The 21,773-nt window shown below is 39.7% G+C and overlaps 1 protein-coding gene across 1 annotated transcript in view; it reads right to left on the reverse strand.

Moving 5' to 3' along the window:
* Positions 1–21,773, reverse strand: part of LOC122806858 (aromatase) — a 313,131-nt gene that overhangs the window by 134,135 nt on the left and 157,223 nt on the right. The window contains exon 6 of the mRNA XM_044077618.1: positions 3,732–3,846. Coding sequence (XP_043933553.1) covers positions 3,732–3,846 — 115 coding nt within the window. The remainder of the gene's footprint in view (positions 1–3,731; positions 3,847–21,773) is intronic.

The raw sequence follows: 21,773 nt of genomic DNA on the forward strand, positions 1-21,773 counted from the left end.
TTTGGAAAGCTCTATTACATTTACCACTGATACAAAGAGAAAAGCAGCAAGAAGAGCATACAGTTTTAAAAGCTGTTAATCACTTCATTCAGCTTTCAAAAAGAACAAAAAAATGAAATTCATTAAAAGTTCTAGCTTGAACTGTATGGCTTGTGATAGAAATGGCTTTCCAGCTCAATGTGCCCATTTCTGTTTCAGGAGCATGCTATTTACAACAAGGTATGGCCTCATAATTGGTTAATTTGCAAGTTTCCTGAATGGCCTTTCAGCTCACTGTGCCCATAGTTTACTTTATTCACATTATAGCACATATGTCTTAGGCCCTGGTGTTTAGTATATCATCTACCCTGAGCCCTGTTACACTGTTGGTGCCATTATGGTACTTTATAGAGTCATCTTTTATGGTTTAGCAGTTCCCCCACTCCACCCTCCTTATTTAGTGTGTGTGCTGTTACAGCACTTATCCCTGGTGACCAGTGGATCCCCCAACCCCCCAATCCCTGTGCTATTGTTGGTGTCATTATGGTACTTTAGAATGTACCTGATGGTTGCCTCCCATCTCCACTTTGCTGGTTTATGCCTCAGGGCACTCTACTGTATCCCACATCCCCCATCACTGTTGAAGTTTTGGTGCCATCATGACACTTAAAGCATTCCTTGATGTCTATTTTATCCCTCCAGTCCTTGTAGTAATGTTAGTACTCATACAGCACTTTGAATTGGTGTCTAGTGTGGGTTCATATTATATGATCGAATGCTAGACATAGTGAACGATATATTATCGAACCCAAATGCACAAAACCACAAAATGTGGAAGAAACGGATCAGCTAATTTTTTCCCAAGAAAAAAAAAATGTACAGGCAACATAAAGTGGGGGGCTTCGCCCCCCACACCTCCATGTTAAATATACCAACTCTGAGATTGCACCATAGTGAAGAAAGCGGCAAAGTCCAGAGAATGGCCCAGTGAATTTTTCCCTGAGAAAAAAAATTGTCGATCCGTTCCTTCGATATTCTGTGGATTCGTGCATTTGGGTGTGACAAATGAGCATTCTCTATTTCTAGCATTCGATCATGTAATGGGAACCCATCTAGTGTATTCCTGCCACCCCTGTCCCTGTAGTAAGAGTAATGCTTGTATGCTACTGTATCACATCCCCCTGACCATGTTGTTGCAGCTGCGCTGCTATGGCAATTTGTACCATCCTCCTTGGTGTTAGGTGGTTACCCTTTTCTCCCATCCCCATTTTGATGTTGTTGCCATTATGGCACTTTTAAATAAGCCTAGTGTTGGCCGAGTGCTTTCTTGAATCACTCAGCTGTCTGGATGACTTCCTGGGGACAGTTCCAGGAGATAGGAAATGGCTGATTAACATATATCTCTCCCACCAGAATGCCTAATTAGTGTTCAGCATAGGCGTAGGGTGGCTCTTTGTGGTGTTGTATAACTTCATGTTGGAAGATTGTGTTGTACCATGTAAGGTTGCTTGCTGAATTAAAAAAAAGGATACTGTAACATATATACAGCCATGTACATGTCACAATACCTTTATGAATTTATCCTTGTGTCTTTTTCTTTTGAGTACATGTGAATGCACAGTTTAAAGAACTAAATTAAGCTGTCATTCTGTAGTAGCTGATGTCAGCTGCCAATGCCCTAGTCTGGCAACAGAGCTTAGCAGCAGTAAGAGGTGCGTAAGAAAACCATATTAACTATATTTCTGATACACATATATATATATATATGTGTAGATAGATAGAAAGACAGATAGATGTGTGAGTGTGCGTGTCTGTGCTTCATATGTGTATGTATGGATACAGTAGTTCCTTATATATTACAGAACCTCCCACCCCCTGCAAATTATATATACCAACTCCGAGATTGCACTACAGTGAGGAAAAGGGTAAATTTGCCAATCTGCATTGTACCATGATCTCCATTAAAAAGCTTAGGATTTTCAAAAACTCTATCATATGTCTCGACCATATGAATTTCAAGTTTCTGAAAACTCAATCAACTGATAGGGAGCCATATATATATATATATATATATATATATATAGATATATATATATATATATATATATATATATATATATATATATATATATATATGTATATATATATATATATATATATATATATATATATATATATATATATATGTGTGCGTGTATATGTATATAAAAACTCAATCAACTGATAGGGATCCATATATATGTGCATATATATATATCTATATATATATATATATATATATATATATATATATATATCATAAACAAAATAAACCAGGTGCTCCAAGGGACCAGAACTTGTATCCACAAAGCATTTATTGTCTTACAGCTTAAAAAAGTTTAAACACAAACTGCTGTTGTAAAAAATCAAACAGGTTTAGCACTTTTGACTTACAAGTAAACAACACCATCAAACCATTGCCAAGTCCTGCATTTAAAGCTACATACTCAGCTAGGATTCACTTATTTTATTCATGATATTTTATTCATGATGTTTTATTTTGCAACCATTTACTACACATATTTATTCAAAGTGAATGCTGGCTGAGTATGTAGCTTTAAATGCAGGACTTGGCTTCATGACTTGTTTTCAGTTAAGGATGTTTTTTTGGTTATTAAAGCCTAGCTGCTCTAAATGCAATGGTTCTGATCTTTTACTTATAAGACAAAAGCGCTAAACCTGTTTGATTTTTTTACAACAGCAGTTTGTTTTTAAACTTTTTTAAGCTGTAAGACAATAAACGCTTTGTGGATACAAGTTCTGGTCCCTTGGAGCACCTCAAGAAAGAACAAAACACAAAAAGGAAAACTAATGATAATAGTACATTCAACAAACTAGAGTAAAGTGAGTGGAGTTGTGTTACAGTGATAGCATTTTCGTGAGGTTGTTGGTTTAAGGAATGTGAGTGTGTTTTTATATTTAATGCTGAAAGTTTTCAGTATTCTGAAACGTTCTAAATTAGGAGGTGGAAGTTCATGTGCAAGTGTTTGCAGGTTAGGATTAGAGTAAAGGCTACGGAAAGGGATAGATTCAGAGTAATATACATTTTGTTGGTGTTTTTGTTGGGTTGGGAGTGTGTGAGTGCTTCATGGTTAGGGATATAAAAGGCTTAAGATAAAGATGTATTTCCTTGTGTGTGTGTGTGTGTGTGTGTGTGTGTGTGTGTGTGTGTGTGTGTGTGTGTGTGTGTGTGTGTGTGTGTGTGTATGTATGTGTGTGTGTGTGTGTGTGTGTGTGTGTGTGTGTGTGTGTGTGTGTGTGTGTGTATGTATATGTGAGCATGTGTTGCTGTGTATGGTGTGTTTCTGACTGTCTCTTATAGTGGCTGTGGTATGTAAAGGGTTTTTTAAGGTAAGTTGCAAGGTTGGGGCTGGTGCAGGTGAAGTCATAGGGTTAGCATGCACTAGTAAGGTGGGATGGGGGTGGTACATCATTGGAATAATGCCACATACCCATATATTGTGAAAAAAAACAGAATATGACTAGTATAGTTGTAGTCCAGTCAGATTATAGCATATATTTAAACTAAAATTGTGAACATTACAAAATTATTTATGCCTTTTGGCCCACTATTATAAATATTTTGGGTATCAGTTGTCATTATTTTGCTATTATGGTAATATTTTATTTCTTGTTTTCATCTATACTGAAAATATTTTGTAGTAAATAGGGGAGTAGCCTTTTCTCTGTTTTAGTATAAGCATTGACATTACCTGGGCAAATATTAAATCTGTTGCAAAATCCGTATCCTCTTCCAGTTTCTCTGATTCAGCAATGCTTTGCCTTTTCTTCATGATGAGATTCTTCATTGACATTCTCAACTCCTGACTAAAACAAGGGCACATTATTTTGAAAACACATTACATCAGTTTACAGTCATTTGTTATTCTTAAGCATATCAAACTAATTTGTTTTTCAATATATTCTATGGAATATATATATATATATATATATATATATATATATATATTTATATATTTTTTCAAATTTCATACCTTCAGAAAATTCATACTGATGTAAAGCCTGTTATTCCATCAACTTTCTAAGTTTGTAAGAGCAATATTTAAAAAGTGTCCTTATTTTTGGGCCTTTGTCCCCCCATTATTTATAGCTTTGTCCAGATGCCTTGCTATAACAGGTTGAGAGGTATGTGCACCAACATCACAGAAAGACCTCTCCTGGGGATGATGCCTAGTGTTATATCAGCTGGAATGAGTAGCCATCAAACAAATGCCATGAAGATGTAAAAATCATGCAGCTCAGTCTCAGTCCTTTGCAGTGAATATGCCACACACAGTCTTTTTACCTGATAATGAGCATGTCACATTCATTCTCATTTCTGAACAGTAAACATGCTACACACAATCTCTTCTCTGTAAGTGAACATATCACACAAATTGTCATTTTGTGGCAGTGAGCATGCCACACACATTCTCAATCCCAGAAAGATTTTCAGGGAGTACTCTGCCATGAAGCACACATGGCACAAAAACACAAAAGTGTGGAACACAGAACCAGATGGCAATGATCAATATACAGAAGAGTCCACATAACAGCCATACCTACAAGAATCATTCCACATAGTAACTGTAGTAGTGCAGTATGAGGAAAAAAAATAGAGTACAGTGGCTATATATAGGACTAACATAGAGTAATTTGGGTAACAACTCAAGGTCTACAACTCCAGGGTGGAGTCATCTATCTAAAATAAAATTGTTTTGTTTAAAATGGTTTTGTTACATTCAGCTCTAGTTCATTTTAGTAACCTTATGTGGTGAACATAACAAAGACTGAAAGCAGTAGTATTTATTTTAAGCTTAAATAAAAAGTACATACAGGGCATGGACCAGTGATGCTGTCAGTAGATGAGACACTTTTCAGGAATTTATTTATTTATTTGTTTGTTTGTTTAAAGTAAAGAAACACAGCAGCATTACTTTAAACTAAAATAAATTGTTTACAGAGTCCTTATTCATGTAACCTCTGCTGAGCACTTTATATGAGAATGCTGTACATATGACTAATCAATTTGCAGATTTTCTCTTCTTTCAAAGAGCAGAAAACCCATGAACTTTAAATGGTGCCATAAAGTCAAACAGATGGCTGCACAGAAAAACATCAGCTGTAGCCTTTGGTAGCATGAGGTAGTTTTTCAAATCCTGGCAGGCAACCACATATGGAAGTGGACAGTTTTGCAGCAAGGGGGGGTATTTTGATTTGGCTGGTCAGCCACTTTGTGTTTGTGTTTGGTGTAAAACCATGATAACATACAATTACTGGGATCATTGTTTTATTATATTTTAATTGCAGTCAGGTTTGGACACTTGAGATGTACTGGAAACAAGGCAGGTATTATTGTTTTTGAGAGGGTGCTGCTTGTGGATCAAAATGCTAGTAATTGTTTAAGCACTATTCTGGGCTGGTTTCTGCAAGGCCAATGAAATGTGTCTGAAGCCAGTTGAAATGCTTTGTTGTGGCTACTGTTTGTGTGAAACAAAGATGAAATAACTATAGCCATTATTTTTTTATCAAAGTCAATTAGATGTCTAAGGTACACACAGTCTACAAAGTGAAATAGCTGCTGAGTGGGGGAGGGGCTTTCTGTGGATGAAAGTAGCTTACCCTCTTGCTTGATCATTTTAAACAGTCTGTGATTTTAGGATTTGTGTGTGTAAATGCAAAATATTTTACGGTAACTACTGTATGCTTATGTGAAACAAACTTAAAATACTTTACCTTGTCTATTATTATTGTTGTTGTTATCCGTTAATGATGTACCCATTCAACAGTATAGAAATAATTACTGAGGACAGGGGATATCAATTAATAAAACTAATTGTTGTTGCTTGTGAAACATTCTGAGCTATCTTTGGAAGAACCAGTGTTTGTATTTGTGTGAAGTAAGTTGAAATGCTTTATTATAGCTATTGTGTGTTGGTGTGAAATAGACTTGAAATATATTACAGTGACCATTATTATTATTGTTATTTTCTACTACCACTACTACACTGAGATATTTCAAGTGTACACTGTTAACAGTATGACTACAATTTATGGGCACAGGGTTTGTCTGTTGAAGATGACAGAGTGCTGTCATTTACACATTACTCCGAGATGGTGTTGCATGACTAATGTGATTTGTTTCAAAAATGTTGGTATTTTCCAGTGAATACTGCTTAAGCAAAACAAAGCTGAAATACTTCATTGTGACTACTCTTTTAGCAAAATAAGGCTTTTGAAATTTACACAGTCAGTAAAATAAATTTCATTACTGGGTGGTGTTGCCCTGACTATGGATAAAACAAACTTGTACTCTTTTGCTTAATCTAAACAGCCACTAATCTGGCCCATGGTTGGAAAACTGTACAGAGCCCAAAGTATATGATCCACCACTGGACACAAATAAATGCATTGTGCTGGGAGATACAAGCAACTATAGCAAGGTATGCCTGCTTAGTTAGCAATTTACAGCCCAGCCATGTGGGAATGTACATTTTAGGGGAAATTAGGCTCACAGCAGTTACATCCAGTGGGATATCATGATGAAGGCAGAACATGGTGGCACACCAAATGAAAAATGATGCATAAAACATATATGCACATATCCTTTGCTGTAGGGCCGTGCAACACAGGAGACTTTACTCAGCCCTCATGAGGCCAGTCATTGAGTATAATGCCCTTTTTGCCATGTATCTGTCCATACACATGCAATAACTGGAACATCCTCAGTAGTATCTTACTAAAAGGATGCAAGGTCTAAAAAACATGTCTTAAGTAGTCAGAATTAAAGCCCTGTCACTATGCTAAGTATCTTACAGACTTTTAAGAGGTGGCCTATGTCTGACATACAAGGCATTCTTCAACCCAATGCTGATGGATTTACTGCACATCATCAAGTCAAATAGCAGCAGAAAAACTTGGTTTAAGGATCTAACCCTCTTCTACAACATCAACAATATGGTTTGATGGGACAGGTATGTCTTACAGAGGATACCTCTGCTTGGGAACAGATTCCCCATCCACATAAAGTAATGCTTATCCCTGTTCATATTCAAATGTAACCTGGATTTATGTATAAGAAACACACAATGTACCCCAGAATTTCCCCCTGTACTACTAATGGACACAGGCAGCTCCTAAATGCTTCATCTCATGCATGGCTCCCCTCAAATTATGTATGATATGATCCTAATTATTATCATTATGGGTAATATATAATTATCATCTATGGGATGGGTAAGGCCAATCTCTAATAAAATGGGATAGGAAAACTGGCTAGGCTTAAAATGACCCACAAAGCAGCTAGGTTAGTACTTTCCTATGAACCTGAAAGACCAGGAATGCATACCAGGAAGAAAAATAAGAAACAAACATATCTCATAGGCAATACCTGCATAGACACTAGAAGCAGAACACACATATGCATACAACACTTACATTTTACAGATAGGTGCTTTTGTCCAGTACATAGCTTTACCCTCCCTCAGTGTCCATGCCTAGAGATAAAACCATGATGGCCCAAATAATCACCATCCAAGTGAGCCTCCAAAGAGTCCACCTCATAAGTTTTCATGTTCTCCACTGTTAGAGGTGCCCGCCATATAAAAGACTGATGCACAGTCAGTTAAAAAGCAGTACTTAGTCATGCCAGATGAAAAACACACTTCTCCAACAACTCAACTTCAAAGACTGAAATAACTGTTTTTGCAGGGACCAAGTACAATATCTTATGTATCTCTAACTTATTAATTTTAAGATCATACAACAGTGGGGAAAGCAAACTCCCTAATAAAGTTTACATTAGTTTCCGCAAACAGTGTTCTCACTGGAGCTACCAATGTATCATTTGATCTGCTATAAAGTATAACATAAACTAATTGCGCTGGGGTAGTCACAACCTGATTAAATTGACAAGAGTCCATCTTGTTTCAGAGGCATCATGGAGTAAAATGTATGCTTTAGTGGAGTGTGGTGAATTCAGCCCAGAAAACTTGGTTGATCACCTGTTGACAAAGCTGGAGATCTGAAACACCAGTGGTGATCATCCATTAGAGCTTCTCCAACCCACCAGACAGAGCATACACACCTCACCAGTCTTTCAGACACTAAGCCTACTGCTACAGCTGTGACACCTCATTTCAGAGATGTGAGACAACTTGCTTAATACTGATCTCTTCCTCAGTCTGCAAAGTTTCCACCATTTCCCTTTTTGACTTCTGGTACTGTGCCTGGCAGTCAGTTCTATGCAATCTAAAGGATGAAGAAACAACTTTGCTGAGTATGTGCAGTAAGCAACAAGCATGCAATGTTCTGATGGATATTAAACTAACAAACCTGCAGAACAGCAGCATGTAAGACAAGCACATAAACACTGTACTAGGGGGACAACACGAATGGCAATGTGTGACACAAATGCACAGTACACACACACACACACACACACACACACACACACACACACACACACACACATGCGTGCATGCACACACACACACACACACACACACACACACACACACACACACACACACACACACACACACACACACAAGCAAAGACATACACAAATTATATATATGACTGACCAGCAATAACATAAATGTAACAATGATGGGCTCACCACCCACACAATGTTATGGAACAGCATCCATTGCCCATATGAGTGCCATGCACAGCACAGGCATGCAGCCACACATGCTGAAGAGAGCATTAAGAAGACAGGTGTATAGCCCCATTGTTTAGTGACCAATTATAGGTAACCATGAGTCATATGCCATGATAGTCACAATGGAGAGATATGGACATAATGCCGTGCTTGAAACATTTGTATGTATGTATGTATGTATGTATGTATGTATGTACGTATAAAGCTTTATGTGGCATGACACTAATGTATGCATTCCATACACCATATGTGATGATGCAAGTACAAAAAATTGGCCATCCTATGTTGATGAATGGCACAAAGAATACCACACACAAGACAGATGAATGAGGTTCTACAATTGCACACACTCTTGACATGTACAAAGCAACATGTGCTGACAGTCATATGTAGAGCAAGCTACACATATATCCCTAGAACATCTCTAACTGGTTATCATATGTTGCCCCTTTCTGTACAGCATTTAGATAGCAATAAACATTATTGTTGTACTATGGTCCTACATCAGTTTGTAAAGTGAACAATAATAAAAGGAGTGCCCCACATCTGAACTACAACAGCAGTACTAATGGAGCAAAACATAACCCCCCCCCAAGTCTGTTAATATCCAAAGGCACCAGTTCATCACTTGAACAGATCATGTTGAATGGACAAGCATGGCTGACAATGATAGCCCCTAGCCAAGAGGCACATGTATGACAACAAATGCAGTTCAACCAAGCAGCACACATTTTACACACACACACACACACACACACACACACACACACACACACACACACACACACACACACACACACACACACACACACACAGTTAACCTGTATGAATATCATACATGTCACCAGATGTGCATGTTATACTCAGCCACATGATAGTTAGGAGAGGTACTGTGTCCTTCCCTTGCAAGCCATGCCCTATGGGAATACAGCATACTGATGTACCACATCCACAACTTGCATTCTGGGAGTACCATGCATGGATGCAACAATTTGTGTTCCGTGAGAACAATTGGTGCATATAAAGCACAGCCCATAAGATCATACATTGATGTTACAACACTCAACTGTAAGAATATGTAAAACATATTAAACACATCCACAACATTTACATCAAATGTGCAGCATCCAAACACTGCAATTAGGCAACATGAAAGTCACATTACCAATGAGTACAACATGCACAACATATATATATATATATATATATATACTGCTCACAGATGTAGCAAGTTGTGCACTGCAGAGACACTGGGGCAGATTAGGCACAGAAACAACATGAACATCAGAGCCACCACGCACAGGCATTGCAAGCTGCCTGTTATGGAAACCTGGGACACACATTAGACATATGTCCAATAAACACTACATAGATGTTATGTCTAGATGTAAAAAACATGCTATGAGAATGTGTTGAGTACATTGGGAAGCTACAAAGTACCCGGGCATAATGGGCAGGTGTCATAGCAGTGCACTATGGCAACACAGTGGGCACTTGAGGCACAGCCATGGCATGTACTATGGGGGCACAGTGCATGGATTTTGCAAGATGAATGCTTTGGGACAAGGTGCACATTAGTCACATTCATACCCACTCCAGCTGAGGTATCACTCATATTAAACAGAACTACAAGATATGTACTCACTGGGGTCTGTTGGAGTTACTGCTCTAAATAAGATTTCCTGCACTACAAGCCAGGAGTGCTGTGCTGAATAAAGCAGTAAACAATATCATCAGGCTTTATAGTTCTTAGATAGTTACTCATTGATATGCTTGTAACAGATGGCACTGAACAGCATTTAACATGCATTGCAGAGTCTCTGTGTTTGAAGTCTGGGAATTAAAAACTACATATGCTGGGGGCTCTATTTATGGAGGTATGCTGGTTTCAGCAGTTATGGCATATCTTACGCCAGCCATAATTGAGTGTGACTGCTAACCGATGAGTCAATTGTCTCTACATAGCTTGTCATAATTGGTGTTTAGCATGTCCTAAAAACAGGCAAGTTGTTTTGGTTTCCCAATATGGTAGGAACATTCCACCATACCTTCCCTGTTCTGCATGTCCTGCTGTCCTCAATTCAAAAATCTGAATAAACAAAATAATAACTGTGCTATAATCATATGGTAATTCTCATACATTCACTTACTCTTGGTTGCCAGAGCTGTCCTTTGTGTTTAATACATCTTGCACTGACAAGTACACATGCACCAACATGTGCTACTGAGCAGCACATGGGTGGCAAGTAAAGAACTGTAGCATACCAGATGGTATTTTGTATTACTACCTGCACCCAGAATTTGCACCAGAGCTGTCTGTTGTGTTTAATACACCATGCATTGACATGTACGCATTCACTGGCACATGCTACTGAGCAGTACACAAGTGGCATGTAAAGAACTGTAGCATAGCTGCACCCAGAATTTGAAATGCTGCTGGAAATGCCAGGCAAGCTGTAATGTCATATAACTGACATGCCAGTTTTTCTAACATTATGCATGCATGTATGTACATTACACTAACGTGGAGACTGGCACATATAGGCATCTTCACTAGAAGAAATACAAAGTGCAATAAGTAATATGAAGTCAGAGAAAACAGGAGGCTCTGACAAAGTCAAAGAAGACATGACTGAGGTTCTGTGTGAGTTATGGAAAAATGGCTCCTGTGGGTAATCATCACACTGTGGAAAAAGAAGTATATAACAGAGAATAAGCATTCCTGTGCCAGTGTCCAAAAACAAAGGAAATATTCACAACTGTGAGTGGTACAGAGGAATCAAGCGCTTGTCCTATTAAATGAAAATTTTGGTGATAAAAACAGAGAGTAGTAGAAGGTAAGATATGAAATGAGCAGTTCAAATTCAGGGTGCAGCACAAACAATTTGATGTTTGCAGTAATAAAGACAGTGGAGAAGAAGCTGGAGATGAGTAACGAGTTAAACTGGCCATTCCGAGAAATGGAGAAAGCATATGACAAGGTCCCAAGAAAGCTGATTTGAACAGTCCTGTGATGGTTTAATGTGCAAGAAACATTGGTAGTATTAATACAGGCTACATATAAACACCCGGAGACACAAGTACAGACAGTGTTTGGACACAGAGAAGGGCTTCCTTTAGTACCTGCTATGTATTAGTGCTCAGCTCAGAGTCCACTTCTGTTCATACTGGTGATGCAACATTAGCAAACAGGTCGGAGTGGACAGATCAGCAATGCAGCTGAATGCAGATGATGTGTCATTACAAGCAGAATCTGATCAGGAACTTAAGAAAATGGTAGGAGACCGGAATTCAAATATGGAGGTATATGAGATAAAAGTGAAAACAGGCCAGACTGTGGTCCTATCAGCAAATGGGGGAAATCATAAGCTAAAAATTGAGACAGAAGAGAAATTTTGAAACAGGTCAATAGCTGCCAATATCTCAGTGGTTCAGGAGAAGAGAAATGTAAATAAGGAGGTCAAAGCTAGAATCGGGCGTGCTGCAACCAAGTGACATGAAGTGTCAGGACAGTATGGGACACAAGAATGTCAAGCCGAAAAGTAAAGTGTACACAACTGTGATGTGACTAGTGTTTTTTTTTAAACAAGAAACTTCTTAATTGAATTATCACTAATGACACAATCATATATTTATATAAATGAAAACAAAACAGTGTAAGAAACTTCTCTGTGTAGAAGATTTTCAGTTTCGACTGGAAACAGACTGCCTGCCTTGCTTGGATTACTTTTGAATACTTAGTAATTCTGAACAATTATACAGTTTTTATTTTTTTTTTTACTTAAGACGAGTTTACGTTCACTATTTCTACTACTTTTGTGTGATCTGATTAATATACAGTGATTAACTAGAGATATATGGACTGAAAATCTTCCACACAGAGAATTTTCTTACACTGTTTTGTTTTTGGACCCACTACACTTGTTTAGTGTATTGTTTTGAGACTTTGGGGATACCAAGGAGATTACTTGTTTTTTTTTAATATAAATGAAAACAAAAAACAAACCATAGTGACATGTTTTCTGTTGCAAACATTATACATCACCTATAATCTTCTATATAGTCATTGTCAGTAAAATATTTACTTTATTTATTTTATTTTATTTTACATTTGTTATATTACATAAATCATTCAATCCCTGCTTTCCCTTAAACCTCATTCCTCCACCAAAACATTCTGTGTGTATTGTTCCCACAATTCCCAGTTTTTCTTTGTAATTTGCTCCAACCCTTTCAAAAGATCCTACTCCCTGTTCTTTTGTCTCTGTTACTATATTCACTACTTCTACTATGGTTGGTTTAGACTTTGATTTCCATCTTCTATAATTGTTTTTTGGCAGTCACTAGAATTAAACTCAGCAAGGCCTTATTCTGTCAAGGCAGTTCCAATTATGTATCACAGATCAAAAAAATAACTTCTTTGGTTACACCAATTTGCTCACTCTGTATTTATGACAGAGTAGATTGCAGGGACTTTTTAAAGTCTGTTAACTCTTTACACTCCATAAAATGCAGCAGCATTACAATTACCACTTTCTTCCCATCACACCTTCAACATTTGTCAATTATCTGAGGAAAAATTCTTTGGAGTCTGCTTAGAGTATAAAAATATCTGTGCAAACACTTCCAAGCAAAGATTCCTAAATTTTCTAGAGTCTGTTGCATATTTGGGAGCTATACATATATCCCCTTATTGTTTCTTTGTGAATTTCTTATCCACTCTCTCTCTTCCCAATCCTTTCTAGCCTCCTCTGACTGATTCCTATAGTTGTGATGTAACCAGTGTTGGTGTATGGCACAGAAACTTGTTTGAGAAGGCAGAACAGTTGAGAGAGCTTAAGGTGGCTGAGATAAAGTGTTTGACATAGGTGGTAGGATTTACACTGTGGAACAAAGAGAAAAGGATGTCAGAGAAGAAACCATATTACCTCAATTTGTAGAGATGGCCAAGGAGAAAAGATTATGGTGGTGGTTCAGTCATATCTGCAGTTGATTTGCTAAAGTAAATTTGTGATAGAGAGGAGGAAGACAAGAGCAAGAGGATGCCCAGGCACAAGATGGATGAGAGAAGACCTGTGACAGATAAGCCCACCTCCAGCACAAGGTGAGCTAGGTTGCAGCCTAGAGCCTGGTGCTGGCAAGGGAACCCATAAATGTTACAGAAAAAAATTGTCTCACTATCATTCACATCTGATATTGGCTGCTGTATGATCTGCTGCACCAGGAATCCTCACTAGCTCCAGTATGTCTTTCATTTATTGGCTCTATATTTGAGCCAATGAGAGTGAGACTACACTCTAAGCTAGGTTTTTGCTGCCATTATTATTACTGTGGTTGGAATTAGCTAGGTCTTGATGCAGTTGTTGCTGTGGACAGAATTAGTGTTAGCATTTTTCCTGCTTTTGCCATCTACTGTTTTTTACTGCTGTTCTTTTGCCAACTGTGGATTTGATTTTACTGCTGTTGCATGGATTTTCACACTGTGGATGAAATCAACATTTGTACTGCGTTTGCCAAATGGATTCAGAAAGGAGTATGCATGTGTGTGTGTGTGTGTGTGTGTGTGTGTGTGTGTGTGTGTGTGTGTGTGTGTGTGTGTGTGTGTTAACTTTCCTGAACAGACTGTGTAGGAACTCTCATCTCTGGTAAGTCCCTGAGAACTGTTTCATCAATAATGCCAGTCATTAGAGTTATATAATTGGGCGGCCACGGTGGTGCAGCGGTTAGCATTGCAACCTCACAGCAAGAGGTTCTCCAGTTTGATCCTTGGCTGGGGTGCCCTCTGTGTGGTGTCTGCATGTTCTCCCTGTGGTCACGTGGGTTTCCTCCGGGTGCTCCGGTTTCCTCCCACATCCCAAAGACATGCTGTAGGTGGATTGGACACACTAAATTGGCCCTAGGCATAAGTGTGTGTGCACCTTCTGTGAAAGGTTGGGCATCAGGCTGGCAACTCAACACTGTAAAACTCCACTGCCAATCATGAGCAGACAGTGATCCACTGTGGCGACCCCTAACCGGGAAAAGTCGAAAGAAGAAGAAGAAGATTAGAGTTATATAATTATTATTCAGCATTCATACCCTGTATTTTTTAAGATAAATCTTGAGTACTGTCTTGTTAAGTAAATTTATCAGAATCATGCAGTAGGTAAACAGAGGTAGAAAGAGCCAAACCCTGTGTCTTTGACTATAGAAGCAACTCATTAACAGCTTGAAGCCATAGCCTTCTGCACTAAACTCTTAGATCTTCATTATCTGTTCTTCATTCTTCATTTTCTGTTAACTCTGTGGATTATAGTCAGTCAATAATGTCAGTTATTAGACTTTCATAGTTCTTATTGTTCAGAAAATGCATGTGCCTGCAATACCTTGTTCTGTTCACTTTTAAAGTGAATTAGAGTTGTCTTTCACATAAGGCTGCAACAGGTTAACAAATTGCTTCCTGTAGTGAAAAGTACCACCTCCATTTGTTTAGGTTCATAGGTTCATAGGTAAATACTAGGTTATCAGCCCTAGTGGGAATATAAGCCTAGCCAAAAGAGGCTCCTTGGCTTTCACCACTTAAGAAAATTATTTTCCTGTGCCCCTGTCGAGCAGAGCCACAGAAGTGATACCCGGGGTGAATTTCCTGTTTCCCATATAATTGTCATGATTTCTCTTAACGAGGGCTAATGAGGAGCTTTGCTTGACATAAATGGGTAGTCTGTTCCAGAGCATGAGAAGTCTCTGGGACAGGAATCTATCCCTCCAGCATGTTCTGTTTATTGTGGTGACAAGTTCAGGTCCCTGGAGCATGTGGCCCAGAGAGATTGGGATTTCTTTAAGTGTAGTGTGTCCATCAGATCTGGGTTAGACATGGCTTTGTATGTTAGGCAGAGGTAACCTCTGAATAGGCGATGTGCGACAGAGTAGAGCTGGAGTTTTTTGAGATGGTCTGTGTATGGCATCTGTTTGAGGCTGGTAATCCTCTTAGTGAGGTATTTCTGTGGCCTTTCTAGTTGTTCTAGATGTCTTGCGAGGTACATGCCAAACTGGGTGTTGTACTCTATAATGGGTCTGATGAGGGATGAATAGAGAGGAACGATGACCTCTCTCTTTTTCTGGAGGAGTACCCCTTTGTGATGAGGTGTACCACATAGAAGGATTTCCTGACTACTGTGGTGATGTGATTATCAAAGGAGAGACTACTGTCCACCTGTGTCCCAAGGTCTCTTATCACACTTTCAGTGTTTAGTAGGCTACCACCTATGTTGTAGTTCAAGGGTATGGTGTTTTTCCCAAAGGGGATTACAATGCACTTCTCAGCATTGAGCTTTAGTCCATGACTTTGACACCAAGCATCAGTCTCAGTAAGGCCTCTTTGTAGAATGTCCACATCCTTAGGTGAATCTGTTATGGTTCCTAGTTTGCCGTCATCTGAGAACTTCGTTTGCCAGAGACTAGCTGTATTAGCCTGGACTTCTGAGAAGTAGCTACTGAACAGGAGACCCAGGACCGAACCCTGTGGTACTCCACTTGTCACTGGTCTGAAGTCGGATTTGGAGATGGCTACTTTCACTGTGTGAGTTCTGTCAGTGAGCCAGTTGGCCACCCATTTAACTTTCATGGGTGGCGTAAGCCAGGGAACCTTGTTGGCTAGGCTTACGTAGGCCCTTGGGCCTATAGCCTAGTACCTGCCTATGAACCTATGAACCTATGAACATAGGGATTTATTCCCAGTCCAGTGAGTTTATCTATAATACCAGAGTGGGAGATGGTGTCAAAAGCCTTGGCAAGGTCAAGATAGGCTGTGTGCACCACCTTACCCTTGTCTACAGCTCGGGTGACTGCTTCAAAGAAGTCATTCAGGATTAGGAGGCATGATCTACCTTTTGCAAACCCAAACTGAGTGGAGTCCAGAGTTTGGAGGTTACCTATGTCTTTATTTATAAGCTCCAGGATGATGTGTTCCATGACTTTGCAGACCAGGCTCATCAGGCTAATGGGGAGGTATTTCCCAGGGTAAGTGGTGGCACCCTCTTTGTGGAGTGGGCTAACCATCACTGTGCGCCATTCCATAGGCACAGAGCCTGAAGTGAGGCTATGGTTGAACATGGTACTTAGGTGGGGAGCCAGTTCATTCTGTAGTTCATGCAGAACGCAGCCTGGGATGTTGTCTGGTCCCATGGATGCTCTATGTTCCTGGCTTTGGAGAGTGCAGTCTTTACTTGCGCGTCCTTGATTACATGGGCTTTGCAGTCTTCCGGTATGGAGTTGGGCCCTTTGGGGGATGAGAGGGGGTAAGGTTTGCACTGAACCTGTCTGCCAGGATGTTGGCAATATCAGTTGGTTCAGTATATCTAGTGCCATTGTGCTGTAGCTCAGAGCAGGTCTGAATATTGCCATTGAGATTCTTGACACAGCTGTAGAATGCTTTGTGGTTGTCTTTAGAATCCATGACAATTTTATTTTCATAACTAGATTTGGAGGATTTTATGAGGGATCTCAGCTTCTTACTGAGGCTGACCAGGGAGTTCCTACAAACATGGGATTTTACTCTTTTTTGCAATAGTTTCTTCCTTCTGTTGTAGAGTTTGTTATGGCAGAGGACCATCAGATTGACTTCCTTTTTTTGGAGGATAGCGTCTTGGTTCTGTTGGGGATGGCACGGTCCATGCACTCGTGTATGTGCTTATACAGTGCATTTGTATATGATTCAGCAGTCATGCCTCTATTTTCTGTCTGTATATGTGCTGTGAAGTTAGCCACTTCTGTTTTAAAAAGCATGAAGTTGGCTTTGGAGAAGTTTGTTACTGTGGTTTCCTTAATGGGGGGTGGGGATGGGATATGGATGTCTAGTGTGATTAGCTTGTGGTTGATTCTGACCAGCGAGGAGTTGACCTCTGGCGTGGAGCATCTGTTACCCATATTGGTAATGACCAGGTCCAGGATGTTGCTGTCCCTGGTGGGGGTATGGACAAGCTGATCCAGGGCATTGGAACTGATGAATTCCAGAAAACACTGAGCAAATGAGTTAGCACATGAGTAGTTTTTCCAGTTGATGGTGGGGTAGTTGAAATCTCCCAATATTAGGGTATTGGGCTGTATCTTAATATTATCCAGTATATCGAGAAACATGGAGTTGGCATCCTGGGGTATAGTGGGGGATCTGCAACAAGCTACAACCTGAACTGCAGTCTTGCCCAGTATTAATTGTACTTGGATAATTTTGGATGCGTTATGTTGTGCAACTAGCCTGGAGGTGTGGATATCTTTTATGAATATGGACATGCCTCCTCCTTTAGTGTTTCGGTTCAGGTTAGGTGGCCGAAAGATGTGGTAAGAATTGTAGCCTGGTAATGCAGGGGTGCTCTCTGGAGCCTTAAACCGGGTCTCTGTTATTGCACAGATGTCGATGTTCTCCATCTTAAGGAGTGCCTCGTGTGAGTGGATTTTGAGGTTTAAACTTCTAGCATTAAGTAGCATTACCCTTAGATTTCGCTTGTTTGTATCTACTATGGTGGTGCTTTTGACATTTGAGCCTTGCCTAAAAAAGGCACTATAGGGGCAGCAAGAGCCTTAGCCAGTATCCGGAATCCCAGAAGCGACAGGTGCAGGCCATCTCTGGCAAAGCGTCATGGCCTGTTGATCATGTCGTCCCAGGCAGACAGATATTGGATCCCCTTAGAATGACATCAGAAGCTTAGCCAATTGCTAAAGTCAGTCATTTTGTCCTTGCACTGTGGTATCATTCTGGCCAATGGCAGGATGCTACTCAGGGATAGTGTCATACCTGCCTGGGCCACATGATCAGAGAGCTCCTCCATGTCTCTTTTCATGTAGTCCAGGGAGGTACATCTCAGGTCATTCACTCCAACATGGACAATGACAGTCATATTTGTACTTGTACTGATTGTCACGTGTGTATATGTGTGTGTGTGTGTGTGTGTGTGTGTGTGTGTGTGTGTGCGCGTCTGAGTGTGTGTGTGTGTGTGTGTGTGTGTGTGTGTGTGTGTGTGTGTGTGTGTGTGTGTGTGTGTGTGTTTGTGTGTGAGTGTGCGTTGTTTACTATGTCACTTTGTGCAAGTTACTCAGACAGTGATCTCAGGTGATCCCTAGAAAGGAATACTGTCCAGTGGGTTTACCTAGATAACAGATAAATAAAATAAAATAAAATTTGCAGTTTTTCTCTTTTGGGGTCTTTGCTCCCTCCATTGTTTTTGGCTTTGTCTAGAATTTATGGACAAAGAAGATGAGATATATTTTGCTCTGTTCCTTATAGCATTGGTGTCTTTTGTTGTGGATTGCAGTCACTAAATACAGGCATGTGAACTTAATACTTTGTGCCCTTCAGGAAATACTTGCTTATGTGAAGCTTGTTCTTTTAGCAACTTTCTAACTATATGAGAAACATTTAAAATATTTTCCTAATTTTTTTTTAACTTTGTCTCTGAATTTTAAACTAAGGGAAAATCCATGGAGGTACAGTGACTTGCAATGTATGCATCTCACAGCAGTAAGCTGGAATATACCTTTTGGTGATTATTTATGCATTTGTTTATTCACTTGACTGCAAGCAAACATCTGAATGTGCACAGTCTTACAAGGGGCTTTAACTGATTGTCACGTATGTGTGTGTGTGTGTGTGTGTGTGTGTGTGTGTGTGTGTGTGTGTGTGTGTGTGTGTGTGTGTGTGTGTGTGTGTGTGTGTGTGTGTGTGTGTGTGTGTGTGTGTGTGTGTGTGTGTGTGTTTGTGTGTGTGTGCATTTTTATGTATGTATGTATAAATACTTGCATCTCAAAGTAGTTATGGTATAAAGAAAGGAACTGATTCTAGTAAATAGGAGCATTTCCATATGAACCATGTTTTTTGGATATGTGCCTTGCTCCTTGATTTGTTGACTGTTGAGTATATTCATTACTTGTCTGTGAATAAGTTTAATGTTAAAATATTACCTATGAATACATTTCTAATTTAACGTTTTTGCAGGCACATGCAGATGAAATGCACTGTGTTGTATTGCAACAGTTTGTTTGGTACTTAATGTAGATAAGTATGCTATCACCTGTTAAACTGCCTCCTGCATTGGAGGGTTTAATTCCCTTGGCCTTCTTTTGCCTAGCATGTGAGTCTGATCTAGTCACTTCACAAGACAGTTCTCCTGGGCTGCCCCTGAAAAGAGACCCTTGTGTCCAGTGGTCTGTCCCCAGCTGTTAGCAAATAAATTATACATTGCCTTTTAAATTCTTCCACACTTCAGATAGCCATTAATCAATCACTCCTTTCAAACTCTTTATGTGAGAAATCTGGACAGAGGCAAATATAATGGGGGGGGGGGGTGGCCCAAAATAGGGACAGGATTTAAAAATTGTGCTCTTATAAACTTAGAAGGTTGTTAGTATAACAGACTTTGCATTAGAATGAATTTTCTGGAGGATTTGAAGTTTAAAACTTACAAGTATATCATTATTAAGCAATTTTAATTCTCAATGATTTTATGAGGCAAAAACCCTGAAATTCTTTAAAAATCTGGACAGTTGAGAGGTATGTCACTAGTTAGTGCTTCAGTATATGCTATTTGATATCTTGACTGAATATCATCACATCTTGTGTAGTTTAATGGGTTGCCATATGCATTTTCAATAAATGTAAGTTTCAAATGAAAAGAAGTTTACAGCTGTTCATGCTAAGTCTGTTTTAGAATGTGTTTTATTTTATTCATCAAATGACTGTCGGTGTTTTGGCTGGAAAACATTTAATAAAAGTTTTAAATTAAATTCAAATCTAGTTGGGGGAACTCAGTACATTACCCTTCCTAGGGCCCCATTTGACTATGGTCCAGCTCTGGTGACAGATGGTCATGGCTGTCAAAGAAGGTAGAAGGGTAGCTATGGATTGAGAGAAGGGGTTGCAGCGACAGTTTAAATGACATCCTAATCCCAATTAGAATGGAAAAAAGGGGGTTGACACTATGGCATGCTGTAACATTGCTCTGTAGGGATACTAACATGACAGTACTTACACTACTGAAACAGATATGGTGCATATAAAAAGCATTGTGGTTTGTCGATCATGTCTTCCCAGGCAGACAAATACTGGATCCCCTTTGAATGACACCAGAAGCTTAGCCAATTGTTGAAGTCAATAATTTTGTCCTTATACTGTGGTATCATTCTGGGCGAAGGCAGGATGCTACTCAGGGCTAGGGTCATACCTGCCTGGGTCACATGATCCAAGAGCTCTTCCATGTCTCTTTTCATGTAGTCCAGGGAGGTACGTCTCAAGTCATGTACTCCAGCATGGACAATGACAGAGTCGTATTTGTACTTGTTGTGGAGTGACTTGAGTGCATGCGTTATGTGGTGGATCCTGGCACCCGACAGGCAGCTGACTGTAATTTTCTCCTTGTTCAGTCTGATGAGTGGGACATCAGTGTGCCTGACTATAGAGTCACCTATGACTAAAGTGTTGGGTACATTGTATTGCCTTAGGGGCTGTTGTTGGGTGGCACACTGGTGTTGTGAGCTATGTGTAACTTTGGTTGTGACTGGTGTTTGTTTGCGTTTCGGCTTCGAGGGTCCTTGTTGCTTGGGCAGGTTAATGTTAAGGGCCTCCGCATATGTGGGTTTAGTGTTGCTATGTGTGGGAGTTGATGGTGTGGGTTTTGAAGGGCTATGAGTTGCTAGAGGTGTAATGCAGGTGTTAGCCTTCTCCTCTTGACTGTCTAGCACAGTCATGACTGGAGAGAGCTTTGCTTCCAGTTTGGCTATGTAACTGCATCTCTCGCAGGTTGTAGTGTTGGGTGGTAGGAGGAGAGGATTGTCTGTGTACATGAGGCAGTTGCCGCATTGCCCCAGTATGCCCAGATTCACCAGGTGGACAGGAGAAATCACCTTGGGATTCAGGTTACTGGCTAAAGCTCTTGCCACCTCTATAGTGCCTTTTTTAGGCAAGGTTCAAAGGATAAAACCACCACCATAACAGATACAAGCATGCAAAATCTGAAGGTAATGCTACTCAATGCTAGAAGTCTAAACCTCAAAATGCACTCTCTCGAGGCACCCCTAAAAATGGAGAACATCGATATCTGTGCAGTGACTGAGACCTGGTTCA

Source organism: Protopterus annectens, chromosome 7.part0 (genome assembly GCF_019279795.1).
Source record: "Protopterus annectens isolate FY-2018-M chromosome 7.part0, PAN1.0, whole genome shotgun sequence".
NCBI classification, from domain to species: domain Eukaryota; kingdom Metazoa; phylum Chordata; order Ceratodontiformes; family Protopteridae; genus Protopterus; species Protopterus annectens.